Source organism: Mobula hypostoma, chromosome 3 (genome assembly GCF_963921235.1).
Source record: "Mobula hypostoma chromosome 3, sMobHyp1.1, whole genome shotgun sequence".
NCBI classification, from domain to species: Eukaryota; Metazoa; Chordata; class Chondrichthyes; order Myliobatiformes; family Myliobatidae; genus Mobula; species Mobula hypostoma.
The window spans coordinates 81,719,993-81,732,245 of record NC_086099.1 but is presented as its reverse complement, the minus strand read 5'-3'; the positions used below and the strand labels follow the sequence as shown (position 1 = coordinate 81,732,245).

At 38.7% G+C, this 12,253-nt stretch overlaps 1 protein-coding gene across 2 annotated transcripts in view; it reads right to left on the bottom strand.

Moving 5' to 3' along the window:
* Positions 1-12,253, bottom strand: part of LOC134344100 (coiled-coil domain-containing protein 149-like) — a 106,596-nt gene that overhangs the window by 24,057 nt on the left and 70,286 nt on the right. For both annotated transcript variants that reach the window (XM_063043357.1, XM_063043358.1), the window contains 2 exons: positions 12,027-12,171; positions 7,140-7,216 (listed from right to left, as the gene is read on the bottom strand). In XM_063043357.1, the coding sequence (XP_062899427.1) occupies positions 7,140-7,216; positions 12,027-12,171 (222 nt within the window). The remainder of the gene's footprint in view (positions 1-7,139; positions 7,217-12,026; positions 12,172-12,253) is intronic.

Here is a 12,253-nt window from a genome sequence, read left to right as displayed (position 1 = left end):
TTGAAGTACTTGAAAAGTGTTTAGGTAACAATAAAAACCGTGTAAAATACATTCTAATACCAGAAGTGTTCAGTAATTAAGGAAAGTAACATTAACTGTATTGCTTATTGAGACAATCTTACAAGTTGATATATATAAATGCTGTTTTCTCCACAGGCAGTTTAATTTGGTCTTGCATTTTTCAACTAATGAATTTATTAGATGGAAATCATGTGGTGGAGGGAAGGGGGGGGGGTGGTATTTGCACTCCAAGATTCCCACCTCCTTACACACAGCACACCAAGGGAAAACAACAGATTATCCTTCTCATTTACATTTCTCTTCCCGTTGTGAATATGTTGTCATGAGCAACTTGGACAGGCAGCCAGGCACAAGTGCGTCCACAAGATTTTCCTTTCATTGGTGATCAATAGGTAGCTTTCAGTCTTCCGTGTACAACTGACATTGTTCGTTTGCAGAGTGGGGACATTAATGTACTAACGTCCAATATTTTACTTACCCATGATATGTAAATCTACATATTATAATTGATACTAATACACACTGTTAAATGTACATTTTTAATTGTATTTCTGAGATTATACAACGCCACCGACCATTTCAATGCTGCACGCAGCTGTTGCATTTTCAGTGCCAGATTAAGTTCTCAGGCAGATATTTTATGTCAATAATGAAATTAAACAATTAAATTTTAAGCATTCCATGTCTCAATGAGTATGTACAAACAAAACCTACTCCCTAATCCCACAGAGATATTGTAGCTCAGACCTGTTGGATAGCGAAGAAAGAGAAAAAAAAATGGCCATTACTTTGAGGAAAGAAAAAATGCATTAATGAAAGTTATTTAATACGTTTTATATTTAGCAGATTTGATTCATACAGTTTCCACTCAGGGTCAACGGTCTTCACCGGCACATAAACATAATTTACTCACTGTGTCACATCACAGATTTATAAATATGCAAGTAATTTATTTAAGCAACTAAAATGCACTCTATATATGTGTAATGTTAATCATGCAAGATTCACAATTCATGCTGTGAACTCAGCATTCCCCTCAATTCCCAGTAACAGTAACATTACTGTACCACAGTAGGACAAAAACTAACAAAGGAATAGAAAGAAATGAGACACTTGGTGGAGGTAATCTCATTTAAATTCAATCACATTTTATAAATAACTTGCATAGCAGGAACCCCTGCTAACCCCGTTGCCTGCCATGCTGTAGTAACTCAGCACAGATCTGGGACTGAGAGTGATCTTTGAGGGTGAGCATGGTCCCAATCAAATGGAGCTTGACGGTCACCTTTGCTCTCAGCTCCAATTAATGACCTCCCTCCACGTTTCTCATTTATCAGAGTCTGTCGCAGAGATCTATGTTGCTGGTTTCACACCGTATTATAAGTCTCCCTGTTAATTTGATTGGGAAATAGAACAACGCAACGATAATGAGGTCCTGCTGCTTTAGAAAGGCAAAAGGCAATACATTACAAGGGTATAATTCTAAATGGGGGCTCAGGAAAAATGTGATCTGGGTATACATGTGAACAAGTCTATGAAACTGGAAGGGAAGACGGAGAAAGTGGTTAAGTTGCATACAGGATCCCCAGTTTCATAAGCAGAGGAATGGACTGCAAAAGTGATCAAATTATGGTGACCCATTGAATCCTCCACGCATAGAGTACTGAGGTCAAATTTGGTCATTACACAGTAAGAAGAATTGGGCTTATCAAACATTCACTGGCATGGTACAGGGTGAGGGATAGGGGCATTCATCCAGCTACACATCACTCCACATGTTCTTTCTACACCTTTTCCCTTCGTTCAATAATCATCCTAACACCACCCAGAATTAAACCAATACAGTAGATGTCATTCCATCATGAATGAATACCATTAGTAGTAGTGACAAAAATGCTTTGAAAACTGTACTAGAGAATTTGTTTAAAGTTGGATTTCTATAAATGGAGTTATTCATAACCTAGGGAGCCTCCGCATAACTTACCGATGTATAACAGGGACAATAAATCCAGTTTATTACAGTATTTGCCATGTAAGTCATTGTTTGGGAAGGCTAGATAAATTGCCATGGGAGATTGATGATAATTTTCCTGGAGTAGATACTTTATCTAGAAATCTAAAAACTTGTAAAAAGCAAGAGTGCAATGCTATCTTTAGCTTATATATAATAATATATTTTTACTTCTTGGCCCTTTCAGATCTTGTTGAGGCATATTTTCATCATTGTGAGTGAGGTGATGATAGTGCTGTGACATTTGTTTGATGAATACAATTCAGTAAGTCAGAAAGAATGGTGAATGGATAGAGCGGACAATACTCCACCTGTTGCCAGATGAATAATGCAAACATAAGACTGAAATTTTATAAATAAGATGGAACAGTGTTAGATACATGAAACCAAACTGTTTGCCTGACCTAAGGGTCCACCCAACCCAGACTAGGACTCAGGGCAACAGACCTGGTAAGTGTTGCCTGTAACAAGTATTTAGTTTTGCAATTGAATCGAGTGCTACTTGAAGCCACCGGTTTAAACCTCCGATCCCACACCTGATAAATGTGTTATCATTTACATTCATTTATACCAGCCCTGACGAGGAGTCTTGGCCTGAAATGTCAACTGTTTATTCACTTCCATAGACGCTGCCTGACCTGCTAAGTTCCTCCAGCATTTTGTGCGTGTTGCTCTGGATTTCCAGCATCCGCAGACTTTCCCGTGCTTATCATATATATTGCATGTTTCAGCCTATGCAATGTGATTGCTCTCAATAAAATACTTAATGTCAGTAATAATCCTTCGGTGGACAGGGTTGTAAAGAACTTCTCAGGTATGTGATATAGCCCTGTATTTTAGTGTTGATGCTCAGCTCAATACTGTGATATCATTTGTACAATAAATAAGCAATAGTAATCAAACAAAAAAAGCAAAGGAAAAGTGCCTCAAGGTGATCATTTGCATGGAAAGAACTGTTAGATAAACGTAGGCTTTCCAGTTGGCTTATGATCGGGTATTGACATGACATCTCCTCAGAGCTGAAGATCCTCTTTGGTATGCTATGCACGAGAATGACTGCAATTTTCTAAATATATAGTTCTCAGAATCAGGTTTCATATCACTGGCATACAGTACTGTGCAAAATTCTTAGGCACATGTATACAGCAAGGGTGCCTAAGACTTTTGCACAGTACCTTATTTATCAACGTAGAGTGGAGGGCGAGTTCGTAAATTAGGGGAGGCAAAGGGAATGGTGAGGGTGGAGCGCTGTGGGAACTGTGTGGGACAGGTGGCAGAGATGAGGTGCCAGGGGTGAGGGTGGCACGGGTGCAGGCATAACCCAGCTCTGTGACACCAGACAAGGACAGTTGATTCCAAACAATTGATTTATTGATCATTACAGAATGTCTTTCTGGTGCTTCCTGCTCCCTCCCCTCTCCCTTCCCTAAACATGATTCCCTTCTCCCTGTCCCCTTCCCACTCTCAGGCCACAATAGAGACCTATATCGGAATCAGGTTGATCATTACTCGGATATGTCATGAAACTTTTTTTTTGCAGCAGTACATAATACAAACTACAAATTTCAATAAGACATATACATATACTTACACACACACACACACACACACACACACATATAATTAATTAAGCTAAATAAATAGTACAAGGAAAATAGCGAGCCAGTCATTGCCCATTCAGAAATCTGATGATGATGGAGAAGAAGCTGCTCCTGAAATGTTGAGTGTGTGTCTTCAGGCTCCTGTACCTCCTCCTTGATGGTAGAAATGAGAAGAGAACACGGCTGGGGTGCTGGGGATCTTTAATGATGGATACCGCCTTTATGAGGCATTGTCTTTTGAAAGTGTACTGGATGCTGGGGAGACCAGTGTCCATGATAATGCTTGGCTGAATTTGAACTTGAAACTGCTCACCCTTTCCACTATTGATCGCTTGATCAGGACTGGTGCGTGTACCCTCAACTTCCCCTCCTGAAGTCCACAATCAATTCCTTGCTCTTACTGATGTTGAGTGCAAGGTTGTTGCTGCGACCAGCTGAACTATCTCACTCCTTTATGTCTCCTCATCACCAAGTGAAGTTCTGCCAACAATAGTTGTGTCTTTGGTAAATTTATAGAAGTTGTTTGAGCTGTGCCTAGCCACACAATCATCAGTGTAGAGAGGGTAAAGCAGTAGCTTAAGCATGCATCCTTGTGTTAATTGTCAGCAAGGAGGAGATGTTATTTCCAACCCTCATCACTGGTGCTGCGGTCTTTAGTTTTTGCCAATACGTTGGGAGTAGAAATACAGCCAAGTGATCAGACTTTCCAAAGTGTGGCAGTGGGATGAACACTGGTAAGCATTCTTGAAGGTGATAATAACAATGGTCAAGTGCATTGGCTGCTCTGGTTCCACAGTGATATGTTAGTGATAGTTGTTCAGGGATTTCTTCAGGCTGGCCTGGTTGATATTCCAGGTCGGATGAGCAGGATTGAGAGAGAACAGCCATGTCCATGCACCACAATGAGTTAATCATAAAGCATACTCCACCTCCTCTGCCTTTAAAAGACTGAGTTGTCCTGTCTTTGCAGAGAATGGTGAAGCCATGGGGCTGCAGAGCTGCATCCGAAATTGCCAGTGTGAGCCATGTTTCCATAAAGTAGAATACACAGCAGTCCCTGATGTCCCTCTGGACAGCAATTTTGCTTTGAAGTCTTCAATTTTATTTTCCTGAGACTGCATATTTAACAGCAGGATAGTTCAAAGTGTAATTCTAAGGCCTCTGTATTTCAATCATACCTGTAGACCAGTGCGGCATCCTCGCTTCAGTTTTCTTAAAGGGGAACTGTACTCACAACCCAAATCTGCTATCCAAAGTTTGTCGATTTTGAGTATTGATAGATTTTTTAAAAATGTCTTAAATCGATACTGCATACAGAAGTACCCATTGCTGTGACTGTGGAATCCGCTGTAACAGTTCTAAACAGGAATATTTGATAATTCCCATCAGAGCTGCACGCAAAGAGTTGCCACTTAATGGCGCCACTTTACTGGATAAATAATGTATGCTTTTTAGACATAATTTCAGTTGATCCAGGTCACACTGGAATGATTTTTCCCATTATGCAAATTATCTTTATTATACTAAAGTAGGATACTGTCCATCCTGTGCCTGTTGACCCACTCTCATCAATACCACACAGGAGTAAAGCCTTGCAATGTTCTGATTTTCAGATGTTTCCCATCTCTACATAATAGTGTACTGACCTGAAGCAAAATACAAGTAACAGCATTCTTGCTATAATTTCAGCCCCACTCAAACCCCCAGTTTTGCCCTTCTCCACACCAATGCCAGCCCCTTGTCCTCTCCTTGCACTCCATTATACAGATTCTCCAATTATCCTTTTCTGTATCTTCATGCTTCTGTTCTTCCCATTTTTGACAACTCGATACCCATAGCCCCACACCTGGCTCTCCACACACCTATACCCTGCTTGGGTTCAGACTATTCTCCATTGTAGATTAGCAAACGGACACTATTGCCAAGCAAAAAGGAGACCAGTTGTCTTTTTGCAGATAGGCAATGTGTTTCCTCCCTTAGCTATGGCAAACAATTTCAGTCACACTTTTCTTCATCCCAAGAAGAAAGACTCCTTCAATCTCCAAACCATTCTGGCATTGGAGAAAGACCCATCCGCCCTGCCCATCAGAAAATATAAATCCATGAGTACCCATAGGGTGGAAAAAAAATTAATTGATCGGGGTCCATTTCATCATTAAGAGCAAATGATGGCCAAGAGCCTCCCCTACACACCATACCTTCCAACTACCCTGCAAGTTCTAACTTCAGCCTTAACTCCTATATTCTATCAACCTTTAACCCAGCAATGAACTAAAGTAATACTGAACTAAACCAAAGAAGATGCTGATTTGGTGAATGATGTGAGTCATAGGAAGTTCACAGAAACGGTTTTTAAAAAATTCTCTCTCAGGGCATTGATAGCAGATAGTTGACTCACACCATTTTCCAACTCAGCATCTTCCCAAGCAGCCAGGAGCTAGATTCCAGAAAAACTCTTAATTACAATGCATTGGGCATCTAACACCAGGATCCAGCTATTAAAGGTTCAAAGGTTCATTTTATTATCAAAGTACAGAACTCTGAAATTCTTCTTCTCCAGATAGCAATGAAACTACCAAAGAAAAGAAAAGAATGGCAGCACAATCATCAACCCCAAAACCCTCCTCCCCCACAAAAACAAATATGGAACAGGCACATCGACTCCTCCCTCAGAATCCTCCTCCCCCCACACACGAAGAAACGAAAAAGATCTGGCAAATAACACAGAATAAAAAAAAAACTGAAAAAAAAAGTCTAAAATCCAAGTCCATATCCAAAATGCAGAAAACCTAGGTAACATTCTCCTGGCCCAGCGGCAGGAAGTTGGAATGCAAGTATATATTAGATTAGATCATTCAGTGGGTGTGCTGTGGCTTTACTCTAGCAAGAATGTTAGCATTCTGAAAATAAATTTATTCATGGTTCTAGTAAAATAGCTGAGAGCAGAATTTTAAAAGGAAATGTTAGATATTCAAATATGTGTTTTTCATGTTGGAAGTTTGTACCCAATTTGCCCAAATAAAACTTCAAATATGTACTCTGCAAATGTGTGAGACAATGCACTTAACTCCACACAAAATAACACCTTATTGTGCAATGTAAAGCATCATTAACTTTACTAAGTACTAGAGATTCACTGATCTTGAAAATAATGTTGGCAGATGACAGTGCATAATCAAACATGTATAATGCACACACCTCCTAAAGCACAAACATCAAGGATTGGCAAAAGTCCAGAAATACATTTAAAGGTCATAAGCAGAAAAAAACACATGGAACAGCTATTTTTTCCAACGTCAGTTTCAACAACACAGTTGAGAAAGCGGGTCTATTATGTCAGATTCTCAAGCATACCAGGATCTAATTTACTTTTAGTGGCTCGTAATATTTTTACATAATTTCACCTCTAAACTGTTTGGAGACAGACTTATAAACATGAAAATAAGTGAAAAAGATTGCAAAAAATGAATGTTAGAGAAGGAAAGGTTGCACTGGCTGGTACTTACCCGGAAGACTCCACAAACCAGAAACTTCCAGGGTTCTTAGCTTTTTTTCTAGCTCAGCCACACGATTGCCTAGAATCCTGCAGAGATGAGAATAATTTTAGACTTTCAGAGAACAAAACTGCCTTCAAAACAAGAACAAAAGAGTGCACAAAATAGAAGTTGGAATTTCTCTTACAACTCCTTGAGTCTGTTGAATCATTCAATAAGATCATGGCTGATTCTGACTCTCAAATCCAAATTCGCATCCAAATCCCATATATGAGAATAAATTTATACATTTAACTTGCCACAAGAAAACAAACCATGGTGTAATAGTATTAAACCTTTATTACAGGTCGACCTTCACTAATTCGACTACCTGTAATCCGGTTTCTTCGATAATCTGGCACTGATTATGCTTAATGTGATCCTTCAGTAATTCGGCATTTTCACTAATCTGGCATTCCTCAGGTCCCAATGGTGCCGGATTAGTGAAGGTCGACCTGTATTGAAAGGCTATTTGTTCTTTCTATGATATATTCAGACTATAATGAGTGCATTCATCATACCCTTCTACCAAAGCAGACAATAATTTAACTGAGTTGGTTCATGGCCATAACAACCATTAATAATTCATCATAAATTATGCAATGAGTTTTGCTGTCAGCAGCAAGGTAATTGTACAAGCTCTGGACTGCAGAGAGAGCTGTCCTCAGGTATGTGGTCTGTGGTCAGGGACAAGGGAGCATGACTGCGAGTGAGACAGACAGAGGTATCCATGAGGTGGTGCTGGAAGAGCCTCAGCCCTTGAGCTTGTCTAATAGATGTGAAATTCTTGCTGCCTCCGTGGATGTGAGTTGGGGCTGCAGGAAGGACAAGTAACCAATCTGTGGCACTGTGGTTCAGCAAGCAATTTGGGGTGGGGGGGCGCGGTAAGGGAAGAGAAGAGAAATGCGGCTGTAACTGGGGACAGCATAGTCAGGGAAATAGACACAATGTTCCATTGCAAGGATCAATAATCAATTTTATTCGCCATATTCATTTACACGTATTAGAAATTTGCTGTGGTGTGTTAATGCAACATTCAGCAAAAAACAGCATTCAACAATTATAAAGAACTATTTAAAACACAAAGTTAGAAGTTAAAGTACAGATATGGAATAAAATGTTCATAAATACCTTAATACTGGCATGTATTGATTATGTAAACAGCATTATAGTAAATGGTTTTAAGTCCTTACAGAGAAGTGCAGTGATGGGGGTTAAGAGAGCGGTACAGGGAGGGACCAACTAGAATGGTTGTTCAGATTTACTGCTTGGGGGAAGAAACTTTTTAGATGATGTGAAATTTTTGTTTTAGTAGCCCTATAGCACTTTCCAGAAGAGAGCTTTTGAAAAGGCAGTTTGCAGGGTGAGTAGTGTCTACAAAGATTTTTTTTGTCCATTTCTTTATCCTGGACACATACAAGTCCTGCAGTATGGTAGACTGCAGCCAATAACCTTTTCTGATGACCTGACAATTAAGGTAGTTTTTGTATATTGTGAGAGGCTGCTGCATCAAACCAGACAGTAATATCTGATGTGAGGATGCTCTCTATGATTAAAAATGAACTAGATTATAGCAACAATAATGGAAGCTGGAGGATTGGGTAACTTTTAAAAAACAACAGAAGGCAACTGAAAACGCAATAAGAAGAGAAAAGATAAAATAAGAAGGTAAGCTATTCAATCATATGAGAGGATACCAGAAGTTTTTTCAGATATATAAAAAGTAAAAGAGAGGCAAAAGTGGACATTGGACCACTGGAGAATAACACTGGAGAGGTAGTAATGGAGAACAAAGAAATGATGGACCATCTGAAGAAGTACTTTGCATCAGTTTTCAACCTGGAAACCAGCAGGCACACATGAGCAGTCTTGGGAAGGATGTGCTGGCATTGGAGAGGGTCCAGAGGAGGATTACAACAATGATCACAGAATGAAAAGGTTAACATTTGAGGAGCATTTTAATTAGCTCTGGGCCTGTACTCGGGGCTGGGGGTGGGGGGGGGGGCAGGGGAAGGATCTTATTAAAGCCTATCAAATATTCAAAGGCCTGGACATGGAGAGAATGTTTTCAATAGCTGCAGTATCTAGGACCAGAGGGTATTGTATCAGAATATAAGGATGTTCCTTTAGAACAGAAATGAGGAGAAATTTCTTTAGCCAGAAGTTGGCAAATCTGTGGAATACATTGCCATAGACTGCAGTGGAGGCCAAGTCATTAGGTAGATTTAAAGCAGAAGTTAATATGTTCCTGATTAGTAAGGGTGTCAAACATTACAGGAAGAAGGGAGGAGAATAGAATTGAGAAGGAAAATAAATCAGCTATGATCTAAGGGCAGAACAGATGATGGGCTGATGGCCTAATTCTGCTCCTAAGAACTAAAAGGAAATATGTGGAACACAAAGTATAATTAACAACAGGTATTAATGCATGTTGACTTATTAAAGGCCAGCCATCTTGTTTTGGACTAGTAACAGCAATTATTACATATACCATCATTTGCTACTGTAATATTAATAGTTAGGTTCTATGGAATTAACAGGGATCTTCCTTGTTTAATTTATTAAACAGGCTAAAATATTGTGGCAATATGCATCAAATGCAATTTCCATTCACTTTTTTTCAAGATTAAGTCATTTTGTGTGTGTTTACATGTGCACGAGCATGGATGTATGTGCACACATTTGCATGTATCTTGTGTAACGACAAGAAACGTTAAAACATTTATGAGTTATTGGTCTTATTTTTTGTTCTTTAATGAAATAGTGACATAAATGGATCTCTGTGTTTCTTACATCAAACTAGACTTCTAAAGAAAGAACGTTCAGACTGAGGAGCTCCTATAAATCCGTTCAACCTATTTCTGATGTATAATTCTCTGCCTAAGCAGTAGAAACAAAGACTTCCAAGCAGAGACTAACAGCGCAATTCATTCTTTCAGCAGACATTCCAGTTGTACATATTAGAAGATGCAATTTTATATTGCATCACACTCCTAACATATTGAAGCGCATTTTAAAAAATGCAAAAAATTGCTTTGAATCAACAAAGAAGTGGTTCATAGTAAAAATTTTCAACCATCTAAGAGCTGGAAGACTTCGTGGGAATCCTATAGTTTTTTGTTCAATCCATCAGAAGTCAAGGTAGCAGTTTAATGTGGGCAATGGTACAGTGTACTCCTGCGTAACGGTAGTTCAGACAATCCTTAGAGGATTCACAAATTACCTGCTCTTATGGAATTTATGTGAAAAATAATTAAATAAGCAATCCATTCCCAGTCTGAGGCCACTTGGAGATTTGCTTTTGGAAACGGACAAAGCACTTGTATGATGATATCTACTGAAACTTGTATAATGATACTTTATCAAAGCATGTAACATACAATTCTAGTTAATTAAAGCAACAATCCTTTCTCTTCTGCCAACAATAGAATCAAAATTGCCTTGCCAAGAGACTGCACACCAGTGGGGTCATTACTATGGAGAGAGAAAAATTCTGGTAGAAATGCATCTTCATTTACAACATGGCTCTGAATGGGAATAAAGAGTCTGCATTTTGGAAAACAGTGATACAGATTTTTTTCTCGGAATGCAGCCTTTTGTTGATTGTTCATTTATAATATTAAGTACATGGATTCCAGTTAATTGGGTCATCGTTAATTGAGGCAGCTGTTTACCTGGTACAACTCTAAAAGAAAGAAACTAATTGAGAAAATAGTTCGGATTCCCTTCGTTTATTTGGGACACCATGCTGATTAATTGGGGCAGGAGACGGCTGCCGAACACCTTTGAACTAGGATCAACTGGGTGCATTTATGTGGCCATTAGGGACTACATCATTCTGACAGCAAAATGTTTTTTTTTTAAATAGTGTCAGTTGCATGTGTTTGTGTTCAAATAGGAGTGCTTTTTGTTACTGATAGTTGGCAAGAAATAAGCAGTAAGACAATTCAGAACTGTTTTGCCCACTGCAGTTTCAAGCATTCCAGCTTGGAGATATCAGAAAGGACCACAAGTAAAAAATAATGATTGTCAATGCCACTTCAACAAATTCAGAATGATGAAGAGTTTTAGGACATTAACAATCATCTTAAATGTTATAATGAAAATGAAGATTTAGAGGATGCAATCATTGAAAGCATTCTATGAAGGCAGTCTTTATTCTGCACTCAGTGTCTGTGCTGATTTTGTCCACTTACAGTCAATGAAATGAAAAACATGGTCTATCGAAAACTATTACGAACTAATACACAGTTTTACAGTATTATAGTAGTATTGGCAGTGCTCTAATTTGTTCTGTATTTCATTTAAATACGTAATTACTCAGATATACAGTAATTTGTCATTTTTATACCTTTTTAACTATTTCCATGAAACTTTGGCTAATTGGGGCAGCTGCTTATTTGGGCCAAAGTGTACTGGTCATGATGTGTCCCAATTAACTGGAGTCCACTGTATTGTTTTAAAACCTTCATTAAGATTGTCATGACCTATTTGCAAATATCAAAATAAATTACTAATGTCAGGTAATGTATTTCCAAGGGAGATGAAGTTACTATCCGTGCCAAAACAGTTTCTATTTCTGAGACAACTTTCATTTAGAAAAATCAGGGAAAGGCTCTTCTGCTTGATGAAGGCCCTTTATTCTATAAAAAGACAACCACTTTGTCATTGGTTTTCAGTTCAGTCGTGGCAGAGTATTACATCAGCTATCATAGCAATTATTCCTTAATTCAATCTGCTTGTTTCCAGGAAAAATGTAACAACCCGTAATAATTTAGTTATCTTTGCTGTCATGGAATCAACAGATTTAAAACTGCAGCACAAAAGAACCCTAGTTATCGAGCAGAATTAAACACGTGCCTGTTAGTCTGGCGTTGATGTTGAAGGACCATGTTCTTGTCATGAATTGTCTCAAGTAAAGCAGTCGCCAATGATTTCAGATCTGAGATGGACTGTGGTGTAGCTGGCAGACTGCAGCCATGATCTTCTGACAAAAGCTCTTGCACTGAAACCAAAGTGGATAAAATAATGTAAATTATATTGAGGATACATACAGGTTAAAAAAAAAGCTATTTTGGGACTGAAAT